The 24,126-nt window shown below is 45.6% G+C and overlaps 1 protein-coding gene across 7 annotated transcripts in view; it reads left to right on the plus strand.

Moving 5' to 3' along the window:
* The window catches only part of SH3PXD2A (SH3 and PX domains 2A), a 275,496-nt gene that overhangs the window by 161,609 nt on the left and 89,761 nt on the right, over window positions 1-24,126 (plus strand). For all 7 annotated transcript variants that reach the window (XR_010071697.1, XR_010071696.1, XM_063339359.1 and 4 more), the window contains one exon: window positions 12,576-12,604. Coding sequence is in view for 5 of the 7 variants with exons in the window: in XM_063339359.1 (XP_063195429.1) it covers window positions 12,576-12,604 (29 nt within the window). In the remaining 2 variants the exon portion in view is untranslated. The remainder of the gene's footprint in view (window positions 1-12,575; window positions 12,605-24,126) is intronic.

Consider the following 24,126-nt stretch of genomic DNA (forward strand, 5'->3'; position numbering starts at 1 on the left):
CTGTGTTTTTCTGGCTTAATTGGTGCCTGTCAATGATAACTTGAATTCATTTCATGAATCCTAACAGTTATATTGGGCAAGACAAGCCCAAGACTTCTTTATTTTTCTTTTATGTTGTAGTTTTAGAATCAGAAAGGATGTTTTAAGGCTGCCTGATACTGGTACATAATCAGGGAAGACAAGTCTGCTTTTTAGTAGTTGCCAATCCAGCCAAATTTACTAGATGCGTTTACTAGATATGTTTTGGAGTTCTCCAGTTTCTGAAAAAGCTCAGTTCAAAGGACAGTGATTAGAAAAGTTTCCTAGAGTTCATGAACTCACAGTAGATCTTACATGCCATGATTTATGTCTCTGACTAGTAAATTAAAGCACCCGATGACTTGAAAGATCTTTCCATGTGCCGCTTTGTAGAAACAGGCAGAAAACAATTCCAAGGTATATAAAGTTGGTGTCTTATAGAGAACTACATTACATTTTAGTATGCTGGAAAGACATTTGATGTTGCAAGACAGTTAACTGAGGACATACTGCTGAGGCAGATTTGGGAAGCGGCCGTGTTTTAATCTCACTGTTCTAACTGAAGGTAGTGTAATGAGGAAAGGAAAGACTACGGTCACCAGATGAAGAAGTCAGAGTTCATACTGTGGGCTTGATCTTGTCTTCTCACGTGCATCGTAAGTTTTTGCCTCTCCTGGAAAAAATATTTACCATTCTTAGGGCCATATGTACAACAGATGATTTTAAAAAGTCAGGAGAGAGATCTGCAGCTAAAAGGGGATGTAAAGCTAGGTAGGGCAATAGGGTATTTAGCAGTGCAAAGTACGTACAGATGCAATAGCCATCTGCTGTCTATGCACACTGCTGTCTTAATCTTTCAGGTCCTACTGCCCTTGGACATGTAGCAGGAGCAGCAAGACAGGGAGGTCCAAGCAGCATGTTGCTAAAAAGCCAGATGAGTAAGCAGAAGTGCTAGACACCATAAGAACAGCACCAGAAAGGAATGCAAAATTGTATAATACCAAGCATCTGGCACGCTATCCTTTATACTGGGAGCTCGGAGGTCTAGCAGGGCCTGGGCCATGTCTGGAAATGCCTGTAACTCATTTCTTACTCTGCTAATTAAGAGCCTTTAAAACGCCAAAAATGCCAGCGGCAGCCTGGGAATTCCCTGTGCGAGCCTCCAGCACGTGGGCTGGTGCCAGCACTTGCACCACGCACTGGGACGGGCTTCAGGGAATCCTGGGGAGCAACGCTGAGACCCCGCACTCACCACAGGGTGGTTTTGAGGCTAGTAGGGGGCAAAGGAGAGTGTTCCGGAGGAGGCCGTGAGTGGGTGTCTTCGCAGCTCAGGCAGTCAAAAGGAGAAGGGTGAGCAGGAGGCTCTTCTGCTTTGCTTTCCCAGTGGGCTCCCTCCAGGGTCCCATTCCTTTGGGACGCCCCAAGGCTTGGTGACACCAGCCCCTGCTTCATCATGGGGAACTGTGCTTACAGCTGGGACACGGCTGACAAGGGTATGTGGGTCGAGGGGGATTGTTTATGCCGAGGGCTTTCCCGTAAGCAGGAGGGGAGAGCAGGAGGAAGGCAGCCCGGACCAACTATCGTTTGGGTCACTGCTCCTTTCTCAGGTCCCTCTGAGGGGCCTCCCCTCGAGAGAGGCGAGGAGAAATGGGAGAAAAAAACAGTTTGGTCTTTGTTGTTCTTCTGTTACTTGTCATGCAAAGAAAGGGTAGAGGGGTGATCTAATAGCAACCTACAGCTTCCTGAAGGGGAATTAAAAGGATGTTGGAGTCAAACTCTTGTTAGTGGCAAACTTTGCAAACAGGAGTAATGGACACAAACTGGTATGGGAGATTCAAGCTGGACAATAGAAGAAACTTCACAGAAAATAGTTCATTTCTTTACTAGTTACTGTCATTATTCTCTCTGGCAAATGGAAACGTGGAAGGAGAGTTGGTGGGCTGTGTTTCTTTGCTCAGCAACACCGTAAGTGAAGCAGCAGCAGTGGCTGTAGCACTTATGACCACCGGCAAACACCTCCTGGCGATAGGCACTTCGCAATAGCTCCTGTCCTTTTACTGACATCTGTCCCCTGGTGTGAAGAGACCTGCTCTAGCCTATGCCCAGGGCAGGTTGGATGCCACTGGCAGGTCAGGTCACGCCATCAAAACTTTTGGGTTGCTTTTGCACCCCTGGCTTACTGCGTGATCTTGCTTACTCACCATTTCTACATCCCTTGTCTCTAAACTTGTGATGAGGTGACTCACTCTTATTGAATGCATGCTCGATTTTGTTAGATAGTCATCAACATATTTCATATGCTCTCTATTAAAGAATTGCATGTTTTTTTCCTCCAATATCTTCTGGAAACAGCTTAGGTAAACAGCTTAGACAGGGGAAGCTCAGCACCCTTTACCAAAAAAAAATATGCTATAGTTTGTCTCTTGTCAAGTACTGGATGCGGCGTATGGGAGAATTGGGAATGATGAAGTATTTACTCAAATTGCTAGTTTCCGCTGCATTGAAGTAAGAGACACTAAAGGCACTGCAGCATTTATAACTGATTTCCTGAACAGTGTAGCAAACTGAGATGAGAGCCCTTTTCTTGTAACTCACATGTGCAACAGAAATCACTTAGCTAACATAAATCAGGGTTAAATTGCTTTTAAAGGCTCACAAAACATTTCTGAAAGAGACAGGATGAGGAAACCATTTTGCCGCAGCAGAGTATGCTGCCATGATGAGTCCTATAAAGCTTGATCAAAGAGCCGTATTGGCTTTTCATTAGAGCCTAGTTACGTATAGTTGAAATTCAACAATGGTTTCAACAGCATAGGCACAGGAATATGCACAGGAGGTAAATTTAAGCAGGAATCTAGACCATCAAGGTCTGTGATTAAGGACAATTTAATGTGCTGAGTAATGCGGCCTGATGTGGATGTAATTTATCCTAATCCAGTCTGATCTTTTACAGGAGAATATATTATAAGGCCACAATTAGGTGAGACCAGGGCCCCATCTGGCCTCCTGTCTCCAACAGTGGCTTATAGCCAAGACAAGAAACAAAGCAAATACAGAGTGAACTTCCCTTGTGTATCCTCTCTGCTTCTGGCATTCAGCAGTTGTGGGACTTTTTGGGTCAAAGCATCCAGAGCATGGAGTACAATAGCCACCATTTATCCTTGCTTCGTGAATTTATCTCATTGCTTTTTGAACCCCTGCCTAGTTTTGGTGATTGCAATGTCTAACACCAGTGAGTACCATGATTCAGCTGCGTTGCATGCAGAAGCTCTTCTTTTAGTTCGATTTAAACTGCTGTGCTCCAGCTATTCTTCCTGGTGCAGTAATTCAGTGGCAGAAGCCTTTTTGGACAAGCTGCGTCTGGGCCTGGGGTTGAGGCTTGGAAATCTGTAACTTGTAACTTGCAAGTTTTCTCTTTTTCCTCTCCTTTTCCATGGACTCTCTGGGATGAGAGTTTTGGGGGTGACACTGTTGGTCTCCATGCACGCTCCAACAGAGGTGGTGGTATCCTGCCTCCCGTGAGCAGGCACAACTTGGCGGGCAGTGGGCAATGTCTCCGTTCGGGGCAGTTATCCGTAGGGAGGCAGTGCCACCGTGGGATGGAGGAGTCGGTGACCATGCACCATACACATAGCTCCAAGCAAAGTTAGTCCAAAACAGCAGAAGGATGGTGGCCCTGGAGGGGGACAGCAAAGGGACTCTGCCTGTTCTTATACTCACCATTTGGGCTGCAATTTAGAAACCCAGATGGACCATGTGGTTGCCAATCAGAGGACGGACCCAAATCTCTAATGGAAACTAGAATTTGAGGGGCCCACCCTCAAATCAGGAGGGGCTCAAAAAAAATTAAAGATTCAAAGCCTGTGCTGCCTTCTTAAGCTCTTAATCAGATTCGTATGATAGATATATGCAAGCTCATTAGCCCAGCTCGTTTATAAGGTACATTTGAATTTACAATTCTGATATTCAGTACTTAATTTGTAACTATGATTAGAGGCATCTTTTAAACATATATTGTATTTGCGTGTAGACGCGTGTAATAAAATCCAAAAGTGAAGAGCACAACTGGAAAAGCTGCACATGAGAATGATTAATTTTTATTACCTTGTTTTTATCACTCAGCATTAATGCTATAAAGGCTATAATAAAGTGACACATGCTTGGTCATTGTAAGACAGAGATAAATTTGGCGTCCCCGCAAGGGACAAGCAAGGTCAGTTTAGAGGAGATGAAGAGCACCTCCACCCAGAGTTCTTGCTAAGGTAAATACATTTTTCTGTCCTGTGGAGAAATTTGCCATCTGAATGAATAAACAGGGTAAAACAAAACCAGATGAGGATGTGACTCTTAGGCAAGATCTTGTTTTTATACTTCTTTCCAGGAAAAAGCTTGCTATAAACATTCATGTTGTCTTTTTCAAGGCTGCTAAAGCCTTGCAGTAGAGGATCACATGGTGTTAGCTCATTGCCCCAGTGTCCTGCAGCTTCCAGTCTGTGCTGAGCCATCTCTCCCTGGTGCCAGTGAGGCCAAGCTTTGCTGTCAGATCGCCCTGCCCTGTATCTCATAGCCTGGTGACATGCTGAATGTACGATTCCAAAGCCCTGTCTTCCTCCAGGAGGATAATGTAATCATAAAAAAATATAATAGTGAAAAATTCAAGATGCTAGAATTAGTATTTCGTCAGCCTGAGCCAAAAACTGAAGTTGCACTCTGGAGCCAAGAGATCAACTTCACCATTGAGGAATCCTGGGACAGAAATCTGTGACATTCCCCAATCATTTAAGGAAGGGACAGGATGACTTGAACCCATTTCTTGTCCTTCTATACCCTTTCTATGCAAAAAAAGAAGTGGTGACAGCTGCCCGCAAACACTGTGGGTCTGCATGAGGCTGAGATGATCCATGGGGATGTCATTTATCTCGGAGCTGTCTGCATCCCCTGTACCTTGGACCTGGTGGCAGAGCTCAAGTTGTGCTCTGAGGGGCTAATGTCCGGGATCCTCTGATCCCTGGTTTTCCATGTCCTGCACCTCCCCTTCACGATACAAATCCATGGATTCAGGTGCAGGGAGCATTGCTGGAGAGGAGGCAGTGTCCATCTCCTTCCAAGCAAAGCTTTTCTGTGCAAGCTAAGGTTACTGGTATACGGAAGATGTATTCTGCACTTATATAGATGAGTTCGCAGTGTTGTGCTTGGAGTGTCTCAGGGAGAACTTGGGTTGACTTTTACTTTATTGGGTTCTAGGGAGCTGTCAAAAGTCAGCACTAAATCAGGACCTCCAGCTGGGTCCTGGTGAGACAAACTGGGCCACTGTTGTTACACGATGCAGAGAGAATCACTGCAGCCTAACCAGAAGTATATAGTATATAATTCTGTGCTGTTTGCTCTATGCCGGCATTACAGCCACACTGTGAAGACAACAGAAAGGTGGCAGGAAGGCAAAATGGTCTCTTTTGTGTTGTCTCCTTTCTCTTAAGGAGATGGTTGCACAACAGTGGCTTACCCTTCTTAGCAGCAAGCGGAGACTGCTTCCAGCCAGCAAGAAATGCCTGGGTTTGAAGTCAGGTCGACAGATTTTCTTCTTGCCCCTCAAGTCCCTTTTGCTCGCGGCAAGGAATTCTGGAGTCTCGGGACCGCCACAATGGGGCCCTTTCTGACAGGGCTGGAAAGCTCGACCTCTGCTCAGAAAGGACAGATTCATGTTCAAGAGGGTTCCACAATGCAACGATTTATATCAGGAAATGAGCAGAATATTTTCTAAAAAAAAAAACCAAAAAAAAAAAAAAACACAAGAAGGAAAAAAGCCTTCATCTGTTTATTTGGCTCGGGGAAGAGATCAGCTGTGCTTTTATGATTTCAGAGGATGGAGTGCTGGCAGGGGAAAATGTATAGCTGTATGCATCCATGTGTTTGAGTTTGTGTTTCTGATCCATAACATATAGAGTTAATTTTGCTTAAATTATGTGTCATATGCGTCTCAGAGCTCACTGGGAATGGACATACCTTCATGCACATGGTTAAACTTTTGCATTTTGAGTACCATGAATGCAAATTTTAACCCTACGCTCTCCATATAGCTCCTGTGTGTTTGTATAGTATTAATGTGTTTGGGTGCTCCTGCAGCCATAGGCCTTGGTGACAGGCAGGCACCTAGTGACAGTCCTCTGTCACGCTTGAGTTCGTGCCTCGTGTCAAATACAAAATGTCAGTCTGGCTGTTGAGGAAAATCGGTGAGGAGAGTTTCAAGATGCAAGTATATCCTCACGGCTCAGGTTTCTGCATGTATAAAGAGCAGTAGCAAAGCATTTTTGTATTGGTTTACTTTGAAAACACTGTCGTGGAATCTGATAGCGGCGCTAAGAAAAACAGTTTGTGAAAAAGCTGTCTTCATTACTGACTGCAAACCGTATGAGTGTTGGGAAGGAGAGAGTGGTCTTTCTTGTTAAAACATTTCTGTGCTTTTAATCTGCCTGGAAAATCATTGGCGATTAAACGATAATCCAAGTTGTTTGTTTGAAATGTCATACATCTCCACCGCAGCCTGCCCACACCACTGGAGACATTTAGGAATTAAGGAGCATGGGAACATAAGTGCCTACAATGTATTTAAACATGAATTAGCAAAAGCCAACAAATATGGAACAATTTAAATTTATGTATTAAAATACTCTAGAGGATATAGATTAACCTCCATTACTCAGGGTTTGTCACTGTCTCATCTCCTTTGGACAGCAAACACTGAGAAACAGACAGAAAGCTGATTTACTCTCCCTTTAGCTTCTGTCTCGTCTGATGAAACGTCTGCTGTGCAGCTCCCCCGGCCGTGCTCCTCCATGGGTCTGACAGCTCTTCATGCTTTGCAGACGCTGTTTTCTCTCATGGTTGAAAGTCAGAGTTGTCTGAAAGCGCTGCTAAATGAGTTGAAGCCGAGCCTTGCTTTACCGATAGGCAGAGGTCCTGGGCTAAAAGGTGACATACCTGAGAAAGGAGGAATCCCAGAGAGTGAGCTTGCTGGGTCTGCTGTCCCATGGCAAAGAAGAGAAGATGTTTAAAAGAGCCTTTGCATCATGGGTACTGCAGGGATGAGGTCCCCCAACTGAATTCATCACCTCCGAAGGAGAGCTGTGCAGGAGCCGAGTTGATGCAGCCCCTCCATTGATGGAGCGTTGCTCTGCAAACTCTTCTGGTTCCTGCAGGAGGCTTCTGCTGACTCGCTGGATCTCCGTGGAGAATGCAGGAGAAACCCTCTGGGCCAGATACAAATCAAACTGAATCAGAAGTACAGCTAAAGAGATAGGCACCATCCATCGCAGATGCACCTAGTCACCGCCTGTCTTCTCCTCTACTTGGAACATTTCTTAGGCTTTATTGAACAAATGTCAGTATATTCCTCATTTGTTAAACAACTTTCCAGTTGTGCCACTGCTTGTTTGTGTATATCTGTTGTATTTAGATAGATGCAAACACATGGGTGCACATATCAATGTTTATTAACTCTCACCGAGTACAGCAGCAAAGTCTGTTCCTAAAGAAAGACTGTGCCATAAAACTTTTCCATAACATTGTTAATATAACCTTGGTAATTAAATTAGATTGCAAGTGACATACAAATTCAATGACATAAGATATTTTTATCTTTTACAAATTTACAGACTGAGGGTGGGTAGCTTAATGTGATAATGGGGCAATCGGCTCTGTAGCAATGCTTGTGGTCTTCCTTTCACATTCATTGCTAGAACGCAAACGAGTAATGTTATCCTGGCGTAATGCTGATGAGAAAGGAGATCCAGCCTCCCTCTCCTTTGTCATTAAAGAAGAGTGGGTCCAGCTTGTGCGACGTGCTTGGCACCAGCCATGTTTTAATATCGTTAGCAGCAGGAAATACTTTCCTTGCCAGTAATGAGGTTCAGTGTCAGCTAAAGGTGGTACCCCACAGGAAGACTTTAGACAAAATTGCCATATTCTAATATGAAAAGGACTCAAAATACGCTATTTTTGCGAAAGGCGATTGTTCAGTATGGAGTGATCCTGGCTAATGAAGAAGGGACCTGCCAGGGCTATTTTTAATTCTACCTGCTGGTTTCACTGCTATTCTTGTAGCTATGGCTGGAAGGGAAATGAGGATTGTGGTGTCTGTTCTCCTACAGAAATGGGAGAAGAATGGAATGATAAAAAGAGCAAGAGCTGAAGAGAAAGTGAGCTTCCCTGTGTAGCTGCAGCTGTGACATTCATTGTACCTTTCCTTGGAAGGGTTTTTTTTCTGCAAGACCAGGTTTCTTGTCTGAATTAAGGGCTAACAGTGTGCCAGGTGCAGTCGGTATTGGAGGAGAAGATCAAGAGTTTGTACTTGGAAGTTGTTACAGTTAAGAGAAACCATTAAAAATTTCCTTTAATTATCTTGGAGACATAATCCAATAAATACTTCAGTCTCACACTAATGTTCCTCTGAAAATAATGAGGCTAAGAAGTATTCACCTTATAGATCGTCACTTGGGAGAGGGGAAAGATATCAATGAATGACATGCAGAATAATAGGACATAAAAAATAAATATGGAGTCAGGCAGGGCTCCTATTGCAAAGCTGCAGCACAGGCTTTCTTCATTAGCAGAAAAGAGAAAAACGTGTATACTGAGAGCTCTTTACCCAGCCAGAGAGATTATTTGCTATACCTTGTTTGCTTTCTATTTCACAGTGATTTTTTCCCCATCCATGCTGGGAGGAACCAGTTTTGGCTTGCAGAGTTTCACTGGGGAGATGAGGATTTTATTTCAATCTCCGTTCTACTTGTTACTGCCTTTTCCTGATTTTGTGAATGAAATGTGGGTGTACTAAAAAGTGACCCACGACGCATGGGGTAGATGCACTTCAGGAACTCCAAAAACAGAACCTGATAAGATTTGGCTCTAAAAGTTACAGAAAGAATGAACAAAAATACTAAAACCTGCCCAAAAGATTGATTGATGGCTTTTTTGTTTTGAGTGAGCCTCATGAGTTGAGGGGTGGGGGTGATTAAGTAAATATTTTGTAATGATCACTTATCTTCTTCTGGAAGGGTGATCTGGTGCTTAAGAGCGGAAACTAAGTCCAGAAGTTGTAGGTTCAGTTGCCTTCTTTTGCTACAGCTCCACTTCAGGCAGTACGTGTAATACACTGTTCTCCCATCATCTGTTTTTCTTTATAAATATGGGGCAGCAGCCATTTATTTTTGCAAAGCATTTAATTAAGTGAGTTTCCCACCTTCATTTTGCTCTTCATTTGAATTTTGAGAAAGACGTTTAAGAATAAAATGCTGTGGTACGCAGGACCTGTGAGGACACCCTGGGTGCAGTACGGGAACAGTGTGAGATGGAGACGCAGAGGGGACGACCAGCGTATGCTGGCCAAGCGCGGGGCAGCAAGTGGGAAAGGTGTCTCGGCTTCCCTTCGTGCTGGTGTTTCCCACAGCAGCCTGGTTGGAGGCAGTGGCATAATGCAATTAGAAGCCTGGTGTACTGAGAGGAGAGTGAAGCAGAGTTGGGTTTTCAAGAGTTTGGGTACACTCTGATGGTGCTAGTTACCCTGCCTGATCTCAAAGGGACATCACGGAGAGCTACTTGCCGCTTCATCCTCTTATAGCTGACTCTAAATCGCTCAGCTGCGCACTTTGTGGTGACGGTAAGGGGCTTTTCCCCCTCTTCAAACTAATCTAAAGGTTTGTTTTCACCATGCACAAACCATGAGAGAAGCAATGATGGGGTTCGCTGGACCAGAGCTTCTGTCCCACATGAACAGTTACTGCCTTTGTTGGCACCATGTTTGCCGTTGACCAGAAATGTGGCTTGCCACATCATAATGAGTGCAGCGCTCTGTGCCTGCGTTAGTGGTGTGATGTGGAACGCGTCTGCCCAGTTCAGGGCTTGTATGAGGAGACTTAAAGGCAAGTACACTTCCAAAAATGACGTGCTTTTGCTGGGGAAAAAATGCCAGCCAGATGAGGAATAGAACAGGAAAAAAAAAAAAAGTAGTGAAAAAGTTCTTTATGAAGTAATATCTCGTGCCATCCCATGATCTGTGTGCAGAAAAACAGTTTAAAAATTTTGCTTTTTTTTTTAATCTCTACCTTCTTTAAATTGCATGTATGAGTCATGCTTTAGAATTAAAAGAACAAGCCTCATCTAAAAGCTTACTGCAGTCACTCACACAAGTCCGAAAACCAGCTATCCAGGACAGACGTTTGAATTCTGGGCCTTTTGTGGCATTTGCTACGATTGCCCAGCGAGAGCACAGCCAAGTCATCTTCTACTGTACTTTCCAAACTTGGGTACCGACTTTGGCCTGATCTGATGGGCAAAGACATTCAGCAACATCTGCATCCATTTTTGGTTGCTTATTAACCATATCAATCCATCGATACCCCACTTCTAATCATGTAAATTGGGTGGTGTTTTTTTAAGTGGCAAAAAAGGAGTTAGGTGTTCTTTTGCAACTTCAACTGGGCTGAAGGGTCTTTCGCCTCTGTCTGATGCTGCTTGCCTTCACCCTGCTGTGCATGCTCTGTTGACCTATGACCTCTCTTAGGATGCTTGTGGGGTGCCCCCAGCATGGCTGGCTGGCAGGAGATTGCCCTGGAAATGTGTGCTGACGGCCTTTTGGCAAAAACCGGAAAGATGGTTGTATTTATCTTCTAGGGATTGTGCCCAGCTACACCATCCTCCCAGGGTCCTCATGGGTGCAAACATTTGCAAGAGCTGGTGCAACCTTTTTGTGCAACACAGGGAGAGGTGGGGAGGTGGGGATGCAATATACTGCAGATGGAAATCCCAGCTGAACCTAGCTCAAAGCTGTAGGGCCAAGAAGGTCCAGGGGCTTTGCTGCAGAAAGGGCAAAAGGGATTGAAGTGGTCATGAAGCACGTGCACGACAGAGATATTGGGTTCAAGCAAATTACATGTGTGGATCTTAGCAGGGTTTCACCTCTTTGCCATTTAGTGCTGTCAGAAGAGAGGCAGTTCAGGGCAGGACCAAACACAGACTTTCACATGCCAAGAGCACTGTATTGACAGCAACCGCAAAGCTCCAGCCTGGCGTGGGAGCGGAGCCGGGGCAGAGGACAACATTTCGGGGATCGTGCCTTCCATGGCTCATTCTGAGGGGTCTCTGTTTCGGGTACCATATAGCAGGCATTATATTTGCATATGATATCACTGCTGTAGAAGAAGTAGCCTATTCATGAACAGTAGCATCTTCACATCAAATACAACTGCAGACATGGCTGACAAAACAAGCATTTAATTGAAATACAAATGACACTGGAAAATTAAAAGAGGGTGCAAAAATCTCCCAAGTAGTTATTACTCACTGGAAGCAAATCCCAGACATGTAAGGCACGGGATGAACGCAAAGTGCTGTGAGAAACAGAATTTATTGGTAGACATACCTCTGCCCTCAAGATATGTGTCATTTCTTCAGATGATCCCCCAAACTCTCTTGAAATTAAATACATCATTTGGGACAATCCTTCTCTGATTTCCTCTGGAGTACACAGAATGCTGCAAGGGACAAACCCCCCCACTCCTGACAGTCTGACCCTAAAAAACTCAGAGACTGGTGCCTGCCCCTCCGGTGGGATTCCTGCAAACAGCCTGCTTCTGCGGTGGGTTCATGGGGTGATTTTCCCAACAGCAGCACCACCGGCTGCGGCGTGTGACCGTGCCACGGGCGCTGTGCCCACACAGCGATGCTGGCTCTGCCCAATCTGTCACAGCCCCAGCTCCTGCCAGTGCAGACCATTTCTGAGCTGGGTCTGAGAGGCTCCAGGGAGCGCCGGGAGGAACCATACCCATAGTGAAGCATTTCTGTTCTCGGTTCTGCTTATCCTGAATCAGTTCTCGCAGCTCCCTTCTGCAGTTTCTTCCCACTTCTGTTGCAGCTGCTGAGCTTTCAGCTCTTCTGCCACCAGCAAAGGTGCCAGCACCCTTTAAATCACTACTGAAAAGCAAGGGTGTGTTCCCCATCCTGGAAGAAAGAAGAAAGTTTGGGCGTTGTTTTTTTTTTTTTAGCTTTCGGAAGACAAGTGCTTGTCAGAGAGAACTAGGAGGGGTCTGGAGGTTATTCACAAATTAATTAGCCTCTGAAAGGAGAGGACCGCAAGCAATGCCAGATAAGCCTGTAGCAGCCACACCCCAGCAGCAAACAGTTAATATTCCCCTTCCTCTCCAGGGGAACGTCAGGGGTTAATTCAGTAGCTGTGCATTTAATAGCTCAATTTAAAGGGGAAAAAATGACACCCTTCTCCCCTGCCTTGCTGGTTGTGGATGGTTTGCTCTGTCTGGTTGATCACATGCTCCCCCAGCCCCTGGTGCTGCAGAAGCCCCAGCTGGTGCTGCTGATGAGCCGGTGCTGCTCAGGACCCGTCCCGGCCCCTGCCTGTCAATGCCTTGCGGTCCTCACCTCCTCTTTAAAGGAGGGAGCACGCAGGATGAGCCCTTGAGCATATGGGTGGAAATTTGGGAAGTACCCAGTCTCTCACCCCTGTTTCCAGCTCTAACCATGTCTATTTGTTGTTGTCTTTTTTTCAGGGACTATGGATCTTCAAAGAGAAAATCAGGTAAGATACCAGGCTTTCTATGTACTGCATGATTACCTTCCCCCCCCCCCCCCGCCTTCCCCTCCCCTCTTTTAAACCTGCCCTTTATCTTGTGTTGCATGAAATTGTGTAGCAGTTTAACTTTGTATTGCTGGAGCCTGCAAGAGACAAGCATCAGTTTCTTTCCTTTGCACTGGAGAGAAGAAACCCACCTTATATAGTATTGCAGTTAAAATGACTGCTCTCCTCTGACTGTATTTATGCAGCTCCTTCTCCAGTCTGAGAGGATAATTATATTAAATTTCTTTCTCTTTCACTTTTTTTTTTCCTTAAGTCAATCTTTACCTGAGCAGACAGTCATAATGCAGCCTGAGAGTTGGGGTTCTTCTCTGGAGGGCAAGGGAATGCTTTTCTGTTCTAGTCGGAATCTTTTTTTTTGTTTGTTTTTGCCTTTCCAAAAGGCTCTGGTGAGGCTTCTGATGCAAAATGGTCTCAGTGCCTGTGTCTGGGTTTGGGCTCCCTCAGAGGCACTAGCTCAGTGTTTTGTTTTTAAGATCTTGGATTCAAATGTCCTATAAACCCCTGATTTGAAACTATATAAATCCAATTTTTCCCTTCCCCTTGTAGCTCTTAGTGATTTTTACAGATGTGTTTTCAATAGGGACGTGTAATTATGGGCCTCTGGGTTTGGCTGCTCTGAGCTGGATGTGTCAGGGCTTTCGTTGCTTTTTTTCTTCTTTTCTTTTCTTTTCTTTTTTTTTTTTTCCCCAAGCAGCATTGAGCACCTGCAACTCTCATTGACTTTGTTTGGAGTCTTGGGCGCTCCAAATTCTGTTCAGAGGCCTTTCAAACCAAGAGCAACTTCTGGAAAACTCTGGCCTGTGTACAGGGGAGGGGAGGATTTTTTTCTTCTTGCTTTTTAAGATGATAAAGAAACACTGCAATGGCTTAGTCTGTGGGAAAGCAGGGAAGATGAATGTAATATACTGAACTCCAATGAATGTCACTGCCTAGATTGATTTGTTGGTTAATTATGGGAGCTTTCATGCTGCAGTCCTGTAATAAGCTAAGTGATGCACTAAAACGGAGCTGTTGCTTGACCATCCTGTGCATTAAATGGCTGTTGCCTTTGCAGGCCAATTCTTGTGGTACTCTTTCCCTGAATTTCCCTGAGGTGGGTGGTAGTGATGAAGAGGCAAGCATGGTACACAGTGCTGGCCAGAAAGGATAAAATCGGGCACACTTCATCTTCCTCATCTCCTACAAAGCTTCTGTCTGAGTTGCAGTTTTTTTTTAAAAAAAAAAAAAGGGGGGGTGTGTCTTTTTAGAGTGATGCAATTGCACTTCTAGGACGTCTTAATATTAAGTAAAGTGTTTGTGTGCAATGGACCATGAATTAGATTGGTGGCAGAAACTTCTCTAGAGGGGGAGACCGTAAAGGTACAAGAGACTAGGTAGAAGGCAGAGCTGAGTGCAGGAGCTCCTGGCTCAGAGTGCTACATCCCAAGCGCTCGTGACCTTTTCGTGCCATGTAAAGACTCTTGAAAAACGTTGTTGAAGTCTCTGGGGCAAACTGATTTAGCACTGACCTAGAACAGCATTAGCAAACTAGGAAAGCTTTGAGCTCAGTGCAGCAGTTGACAGGCACAGGAGTTGCAATATTCTTGCAAGAGATGTGAGGAAGTGCTTTGGGAGTGTGAGAAGCTGCTTCTCCTCCATTCCTGTGGCTCTAGGGGAAAGTTGGAGCTGATCTGCCGTGACACTGGGGGAAGACAGATTAAGTTGAGTCAGTGGAGCAGAGATACCAGTTGTGGATGCTGCTCTGCTGGGCTCTTTGGCCTCCTGCCCTGAGCATCCCAAGTGACACACTCATCCATCCCTGCAAGGGGTGGATGCTCATGTTGGGCTCCTTCCCTTGGCTGTCCCACCTCCACATGCTGCCAGGTCTCCTTTTGGGACTGTTTCGTCTTCTCTGCTTCTTGGTGCAGAAGAAGCTGCTTGCACAGCCAGGGCTTGGAAACAGTAGGGCTTAGGGATGGTCTTTCTCTGCTTGCCCTGTACTAAGAGGAATGTGAAGCAGCTCTCTGGCCAAAGTGAGCTGCATAAAGGGACTCTGTTCTTGGCCATCTTCTTGCCTGATTTTAGAGCAGCGGGGGAATGCTTCATTCTGCTGGGAGCTGGATATTGTGGGAGTAAGTGTACAACAAACGAAGGAATATGCCAAGAGAGTTGGTAGTTACAGCCTCTAACAAAGACCAGCTTTATGACACTTGTACAAATGATGGGGTAAATAAGCACAGATTTCCAGGGTGTGCTACGAGAGTCTTTTAAGATAACAAATAGCTTTGAAATGTAGTTTCCTTTGTAGCTGCAGACACTACCCTGTCTTTGAACAAGAGACAAAGAAGCACTTTTAAATGCAAGCGCCTTCCAACAAATCAGACCTGTGAACACATCTTCTGTCTTGACCAAAGATGTGCTGGGAGGAAGCTTTTGGGTGTGAGTATGGCTGTCCCACACTGTCCGGCAGGAATCCCACAGCTGCCACGGCTCAGGCATGTGCAGGCACAACACAAGCGTGGCTGATCGCAGAAACATTTGGGGAATGCCTCTGACAGCCGACATCACCTCCACCCTGACCTCTGCCTTGCCAGAGTGCTTGTTTAGCTAGTCCTGTGCTCGCCCCTCAGCGCAGGGAGAAATTGGATAAGTTCAGAGTTTAATAGAAGTTATGGAAACATTTATTGCTGCAGCTGATACTGGTTGTAAACATTTAAGACCTTCTGAACCAAATGCAACAGCGTGGCATGTCCTTAGCTAAACAGAAGGGAGTCTTGCACCGATCTGGGGCATCTCTGCATGCCAGTCCTGAGCCAGGCTTCCTCTTGTGCAAAGTGCTATATAAACACACAGCCCTTACTTGGATATGATCTAATTTATAAATGCCTTAACCTGCAGTCAGCTCGGAGACCTGGAGCTTCACTGCGGCTCTGCGTAGGCATGGGTGTTTGCTGTGGCCTGAACCGACACATGTGCTCTTACCTTGGATTTGTGGGGCTTTACTTGACATGCTGCAGAGCTGCTTTGGAAAGCTGCCTTCATATTTCTAGTCTATTGAATTGTGGCGCTATGACCATCTGTCAGTGCCGAAGAGACCTCAGTACAACCGTAAAGAGTGGTTATGGTGGGCATATTCTGTGTGCTTGCAACAAATGGTCTCGTCTAGGTCTCTCCAAAGACCCTCTGTAGCAAAAAGGGAGCGAATTACTTCTCAGACTCCAATTTGTCGATCTCATTAACCAAGTGAACAGCAACTCATTTGTCACTCAAAATAGGCATTACTTCTATGCAAGCAGCCATTGTGTGGTTTTCTCTCATCAAATCAAAATAAGGGCAAAATTGCTGCAAGTCTAGTAATGGATATTTGCATGGTACATTACAAACCACAAATTAGGTTAATCCACTCTGCAAACCTTACCAGCTACCATCTGTGCATGGTGAACTAATTAACCCTTGAGACATCAGCTAATCCTGAGGTGGCTTGTAAAAACCAGTTGGAGTATGTTTCTCCCCAAAGATGTCCCCCCCACACACATGCCCCTTACTGGCTAGAGCAAGCTTCAGACTCCTGGAATAAGGTGATCTTGCCCTCTTCCCTTGCTGAGAATCTTTATTGGCTGGTTTTATGCCAAAAATCTTTATTGGCTGGTTTTATGCCAAAATTGTTGCCAGAGCCCCAGTCATGAAGATGAAGCAAGTATCTGGGACCTGGTGTTCGGTGGCAATAGGGAGTTGGTGTGCACTCCACAGCTTTTCCATACTGAGTCTTAGTGCTCCTCAACTACTGAGAGGGTCCTCCTTGCTAACAGTGGGCCCAAACCCAGCAGAAGAGATGCTGCTTCACCTTTGCTTTCAGGTATGCTTTGCTGAGGTATGGATCTCTGCCGCCTGCCTTGTAGGCAGCCAAGCCCTTGTGCTTACTGCTGTATGTGCTAGCAGGAGCATTGCCGGCCACCCCCTTCTGAAATCATAACAAAAATCCCCACTGCTTGCTCACTCCCACTGCTCTGACCGCCCTGGCTGCTGCTGAGGGCACAGCTGCCTTCAAGCTGCTGCTCTGGGCTCTCTCTGGCACCTTCTTGCTGTGCAGTAGGATGCGCCTCCATGTGGAGGGGGAATAAACTATAAAAAAAAAAAGTTTATGGCTCCATCAGTACTGCAGTGTCTTCTTTCTCTAGTTGACCAGATCCTGCCTGCATCAAGCTGGCTGTACTCTGGCTGAGCCTGCCAGCTGAAGTCTATTTAAATAGCTGCTATAATTGAGCATTTAAAATATTAATGTAACAATTTGGTTCAAGCCAGCGTTGCCTCAGTGAGGATGCTGATGAGGCTTGGCTTCTTCAGCAGAGAGACCTATCCTTCAACTTGGTTCCCACATCCAGTTTTTGGACTAGCAGAATATGGCAGCACCCGCACAACAGTTTCTGCTTCCTTTCCCTCCTATGATGTAAAACTAGGAAGGATGTATCCACTGGCAAGTAAATAAAAACTTCAGAGTCCAGTGGAAGCTACTTCTCAAACTTTTTATAGAAACATCTGTAATGCTCTCTTTTCCCTCAATGGGGAAATTAAGTTGAGAGCTGCAACAATGATGGAAGTGGGGCCTCCAAGTGAAAAACAAGCAGATCGTTGTAACGACACCGAGGGCCCTTATGGCTGATCACTTTGTGGGGTTGCTGCCTTGGGCTTACGGGTGGAGCTGACAGCAAAAGTTGTTTCTTTAGGCTAATTCTTCATGACTAGGGAAACCCTCTTCCTCGCACGCTGAAGCTGCATACTCTGGCAGCTTGAGGGACAGGCCTTAATTGCTATTTCTTTGAGTTACCAGGGATAGTTTTTTCTGCTTCCTTTGTGATTATGAAGGGAAATGGCTTAACTTGTGACTTTTTCTTTGTAGCTCAGCTGTGCTCATCACTTCAGAGCTTAACCTTTCTGGTCGTGTCACACTGCACGTGTCTAGCCTGCACTTACTGCTCCATGGTGTGTCTCACTTTTTTTTCTTTTTTAGTTTTATAAATGGGCTTTATTTTCTTAACTTCAGTTTGAACTGGCTCCTTCGAGGCGATATGGAGAAAATGAATGGTGTGTGCGAGCCTTTCTGTGCTTAATCATTCAACGGGGTCACCAATGTGTGAGCCATTAGCTGGACCAGCAGCAAGGCGGCGTGGCTGGAGCTTGTCTCTACCTGCTGCAGGACTGAGGTGGTGACTCTAGGGACAAAGCTTTGTTGGTCCCACTGAGTGTGGGGCCCCCTGCAAGCTTCATAGCTGTGCAGTAGGCATTTAGCTACGTGTGGGTACAGGGAGAGGAGGGAACATACAGCCTGCAGCCCTGGCGGATATTTTATGGTATTTGTGGGAGATGGCTGCAGTGAAGGGAGGAGGAAGGACCTCTCCAAGAGTGACATGGTGCTGCCTTTCTTCTGCCTTAAGGTTGTTGCAGTATTGATCACACGTCATCTGGAGTGGTGAGATGCCCTTTTAATGTTAGAAGAGCCGTGGACAGAACCACTAGTGTGGTGTGGACATGCCTTAACTTACTCAGTTGACTGTTAAATCTGTCTCAGTTTTACCCTCTCAGCCAGAACCTTTAAAATCGGTTCTTGAAGGGGCCAAATCTAAGAGTGTGGTAGTAAAGATGTTGAAAAAACCAATTAACTAACACGGTAAATCCCAGCGTGAGGCGATGAGTCTTCTGTCAGGGTGGTGACTGCAGCAGATGTCTTGAGGCTACCCGCATTGAGTGCGTGAGTAATGACGCAGAGAGTTGGTTATTGCTTAATGAAGCGGAGTCCAGGTGATAGCAGCAAAGCGAGAATGTGTTTTTTAACTCCAGTATTAGTTTGAGTCATTCTGCTCTTGCGATGTTTGTCTCTGAAGTCTGTCTCCATATCCTCCATCTAAAAGGAAAGCTTCAGCTTGGAAGGTGAATATTTTTTTTTTTTTTTTTGAAGGCAGTGAATGGGGATCTAAGTTTGTCCAAGCCCATGGCAAGGTCCCAGGAACATCTTAAACCATGTAGCTTGGGCTCGGTGTCTTAATCCTTTTAAGAAATCTGTGGTACGACATGATCCCTGCAGACCGAGGCACGTGCTCTTGTTTGTGTCCTGATGAATCACACAAGCGTGCTGTGTTCCTTGCATTGTTTTCTGCAATTAGTGCAGAAATGGCTATGGCAGACTGGCTCCTTGGTGCCATTTGGCCTGTTGATGAGGATGGCTGGACTAGGTAATTTGCCAGCTGCTATTTTGTAACTTCACAAACATGTACTGACAGGATTGCTCTTGATCAGAAATCAGGATCTGTTCTCCCATCATACGATTAACCTTCTTGGCTGTATGTACTAATTACTGCATGGAATTTAAAAACAGCAGATTCTGGCAGAACATTTTGGTTCTCACATAGCTTTTTTCTTTTTTTCTTTTTTTTTTTTTTTTAAACAGGAGGATAAAGGATTTAGTAATAAAAGAAGGATAGAGTAGGCAGAAGCATAGCAACCAAGGACCAAATAAGCCTTAGCATATAATTACTGGGGATGTACATCTTTGGGCCTGGTTCTGGAAGGAGTTAGTGGTTAATGATCTTAGTGTGCATCCTCAGTTCAGTCCTTGATGTCAGAGCTTCCTATTCTCATGATGGAGAACTATTCTTTCAGAACTAGTGAATTTGCTAAACTCTAACTTCTGTTCATTTTATCGGTTTTCGTGATGCAGTAATTCCCAAAACAGTTCATTTTCTTTCCTGATTTTTTTTTTTTAACAAGCCTGTAAGTCTTTGGGTTTTTTTTAACAAATTCTTCATATAATTGAAGGAACATCCACTCTGTGTATTTTCCAAAGCTGGGCTATTGCTCTGTGCTCAGGTGCACTGGCACAAAGCAGGATTTGAGAAAGAGAGCTTCAGTAAGTCAGGCAGACTTCATCTCCTTGCAGCATCTGTGTGTGTGACCCAATTCTGCATCTTCAGTCAAGATGTGAATCTGTCCACTCCAATCCAAGGCTCCAAATCCGGCCTGTGGTATTCTGGCAGCAGGAAGCTGATCTCGCACTTCTCCTTGTACACCATATTTTTAAAGTCGCTGTTTAAACTGAAATGCTTTGGACTTCTGCCTGAGGCTACTGAAGAGAAGAGCAGATAGGAGACTTTATTCTGCACTGCTTCAGTTTTCTGCTGACAAGACATGTGGCCCCTTGGATGTATAGTATCGCTATCTTCTGGGTGGCCCATATGCTGGGGTGGGAGGAAGATGGGATAAGAGAGCAAGAGCTGTTTGTTTGTTGTGCGAGTCTTTTGTTTTGCTCCTTGGCTTTTAAACTGAAGTGTGGGGACAGGGTACAGGATTAGGGAAAGGAATTTGTTTGTGCTCTTTGCCGTTCCCAGTTCAGCATGGATGCTGCGCAGAGCCCCGTATGAGGGAGAGGGCAGGGAGGCTGGGCGGGCAGGGAAGGGCTGCAAGTATGAGGTGTGTCTTGAGCACAGCCACAGCAGAACAGCGTGCACCCTTGCGAATGCCTCGGAGAGCCTTCAGCTGAGTGCTGAGAAAGCGCTGGGTACTTTAGGGGGTGTAATGGCATTTCATGTGTTTTTAAGAAGTTCTCTGTTCTCCATCTGCTCCTGTTCTGCCTTCCTCCTCGGTCTGTCGGTGGCAGATGGTATTAACACTGCCTGCGTGGGTTTTTCCTCTCTTGCACAGAGACAACTGTGTGGTATCGGATTTTGATTTTGGCATGATTTTGATTTTTAGATAAGGCAGGTGAGAAATGCACTTGGGAGCTGGAGTGGAGGGTGATGATCCTCAGCCTTTGCAGGAATACACATGCAGCACAGACAGGTCTGGCTGGCTGAGAGGAGCAGACCTCTTACCTGAGGGTTTTAGATCACTTAGTCTCAGGCTGGTAAGCACCTGAAACTCAAGTCTCTCTTATGAGAAGGAAACCTGGATGGCAGAGCGCGTGTCCTTAGGTAATTGAGAGTCCTCACCTCTGAAATAGAGCTCCCTACGCACCTCCAGCTTTGTGCATGGTTTTATACCTGTCGCATTCTGGCTGGTCTGGGTCCAGGCTGCGTGACAGGCAAAATCCTCACCAGTCTGCTCTGGATGGAGTAGCTCATCTAACCAGAGATGGCTGGAAGCATTACTTAGATGTTCAGCAGGAGTTATAACGTATGCATCAGTTGGCCGGCTCAGTCTGCTGCCAATTAAAACAGGCTGCCTGGACATGCTGGTGCTGCAGTACGCTTTCTGTGCTTGGCGGTGTGACTTCTTCACAGTTGGGACTTGACTCTTGACTTTTTTTGGTGGTTTTTTTTGTTTTTTGGTTGTTTTTTTTTTGAGCCATGCTAATGTGCGTACATACCTGTGACTTGCCAAGTGCAATGGCTGGGGCTTCTCTGCCCTGCCCTCTTCCTCAGCAGTGTTGGAGGCTGTTTTTTTGTTGTGTTTCTTTTGTTTGTTTTTTTTTTTTCCTCAGAGGGGTGATGCTCTCAGTTTGTACAGCTGTAGATGCAGATTAGTGTTCAGATATTCTAGGCACTTCCCAGCAAAACTGGGAACTGCTACAAAACTGTATGTGCAGGGACTGTACCACTGTGATCATGTCGGAAGCAGTCCTTGCTCACCATGTGGAAAGAGTTAATACGAGCTATGGCTGCCAGAACAAAAACTAAACAATCCTGGGTACTTCTGGGTCTGCAAATGGGATTAGGATGGGCTTTTGCAGAAGTAAACAGAGTAGAAAATTGGAACTAAGTTTTCTTTAGGTTTGTACTTTTAGAAAGGATGAAGGACTGTGTGAGGCTGTGGAAATGCAGCTGGTGAGCGTGTCACTGTGCAGTTTGAGCACACGAGCCTCTCGCCCCACTGCTGCATTCCAACTTGGGAAAGAGCGCTCTGGTTGTGGATTTCTCCCCTGCAGGAGTGAGTTATCCAGATGATGAATTTCTGAGGCACGCTCAAGTCACGTGAAAGCCAGATGTGAACATTTTCCAAGCAGTGTGTGTGTGGGTCTAGCGTACGCCAGGCAGCTCTGCTTACGTGGCAAGTGGAAGTGGTCTGAGATTGGTCTGCAGTGTGGTGCCGGGGAGGCGAGGAGCCCCGGCAGCTCCCGGAGCGGACACTTCTGCCAGGGAGAGGAAGGTGCTCGCTGGGTTCCTCACTGGCTCAGCACATCTGCCCCCACCCCCTGCCCAAATGCAGCACCTCTTCCCAAGTACAAGCACTGCTGTGATGGGGCTGAACTCAGTGAATATGGCTAAAATTAATGGCCCTATTTAATGCCTGCTGCCAGTCCTCTTACTCATGCACTTTAGCTGGATTTGCATGTTTGACAATCTACTAGTCAACTATTTTTTCAAGATGTGGCTCTTTAAGATACTACCTCCTGAACGGGTAGTGTGGGGAGTGGAGGTGATGTTCTCCTTCAAGTATATAGAAGAGGAGATATCTCTGCAGGGATGAGAGGTTTACTTTAAAATGCAGGCTCCCGGTGTGTGTGTGTGTGGGGAAATTGAATATATTTCTGTATTCCTTTAAGGACTATCTTAAAACACTTGCTTTAAACATAATGCATCAGCATCCCACAGGCATAAGAGCGAGGAAAGCCAATTTAAGCTGCTCTGGTGAGGGACAGGGGTGGCTGCTGTTTGCCCAGCAATCACAGTAGCAAATAAATCTGTCATTGTGGTACCCAGGAAGTGTAATGTCTGACCAGGCCCACCCTGGGTCAGGCACTGGGCACAAATGTTGTTTTTGTTTAGGTCCCTCTGGAGCCTGGAGGGAGAAACATCAATCGTGCCATTCAACAGGGTGCCTTGAGCTGCAGTGCTTGAAAAAGATCAAAACACTTGCAACCTTTCTGTGCCATCCTCCCATTTCTCTGACTATCTGTTGTTCTCTGCCTAATTGAATGAGTTAATTGTGTGAGCCAGAAATGTGTAAAAATGGTTCCAGTTCAGATTAAGGCTCATCTGCATTTTTCCTCTTTCCAAGCTCTTTTAAGCCATATTGTAACAGCTACATGTAGATTCTGTATCAAAGTAATTCTCTATTAAAAGTAACTACTTCCATTCCTGGGGGAGGTTAGCAACACCAGTCGTTCACTCTCCCTCCCCTAGTCTATAAGCTGCATCTTATTTTTTCCCATTTAACCAAAGTGTGAAGCCCCAGCTGAAGGGGAAGAGGCTAGAGGAGGAAAACCTGGAGACAGGCTGACAAGGGGTCTGGGGGATGAAGGGTTTGGAGATGGCTCACAAAGATATGGGGGAGCACTGAGCATAGTGCTCTGTCTGCAGATGGGAGCAGAAACAAACCCCACAGTTCTGGGGTTCCTCATTGATCTTCCTGCTCTTGGTTGTATGGATGGCCAGCCTCACCTCGACAGGAGGAGGAGGTTGTTCCTCAGCTTGTCTAAAGAGGGCAGAAAGGAAGCAATGAGGGGAGAAGTGGAGGCAAAATCCCAGCAAGAAGCTCTGGAGGAGCCAGAGGAGGGATTGAGTAGACTAAGCCTGGTTCCTGGGCTTCCTTACCTGCTCTGGGCAGTAAGGTGTCCCACCTGAGCACCCAGGACAACAACGTGGCACTTCATTTATACCAACTCCTTGGCAGACTTGACCTCAAAAAATCTAGATTGAAATAAAGGCTTAATTTCTGTTTCTGTTCTGCCATATGTGACAAACAGTACAGTAAACAAGGCTCTAGGCCACTTCTAAGAAGTGGACACTTCTAAAGAACAGCCTGGTCAGCCCACTTCTTGCTGATTTATCAGATACCACTGTTGGGATGAAAACACCCCCATTCTTCTCTTAATGCCTTTTATTTGAACAGTGATGAGTAAAAGAAGTATCTACTTTCCCCAGCTCTAGTCTGAGCAAACACTGCCAGTTACTGGACCACCAGTGAAGTTCTTGGAAGTGGAGTGGAGCCCTGATTCCAGCTCAGTTTACTCAAAGATACTGCTTAGTCTCTTTTCACCCTTCCAATTAAGACAGGAAGGGTGTATATCTGGAAAATGGATCTGCAGAATGCTCAGCTGCACTCATCACTGTGGTCCTTGAATAACTGAGCCAGTAGTACTTCATCATGGAGAGGACTAATGACCTACAGAATTGATCACTGTTGGAAAGGGGCAGTCTTTCAGATGTTAGCATCTCTTCAGCATGGCCACTTGTTCTTATAATCCTTTTCTCAGTATTTGAAGCTGCACCTTAACAGCTGAAGGTGTTAAGTGTTCCCAGGTGATGTTTCAGATAGGGCTTCATGAGAACAAAAGCGTTTTATTAAACGGACCTAAGACTGTTATCTCCTGTGGAACGCAACTTCCATAGAACAGGTCAGGCCTGTATAATGAAACTCTTTTTACTCTCCAAAGCAAGGTAGACACATCCAGATCACTTGCTGGGACTTGTCTTTGGCCCATGTTAACTTTTCAGCTATGCACACAAATCATTTGGGGCAAGGGCTGCATGGCCAGAATTACAACCATACTG

Source organism: Chroicocephalus ridibundus, chromosome 6, assembly GCF_963924245.1.
Source record: "Chroicocephalus ridibundus chromosome 6, bChrRid1.1, whole genome shotgun sequence".
Classification (NCBI taxonomy): domain Eukaryota; kingdom Metazoa; phylum Chordata; class Aves; order Charadriiformes; family Laridae; genus Chroicocephalus; species Chroicocephalus ridibundus.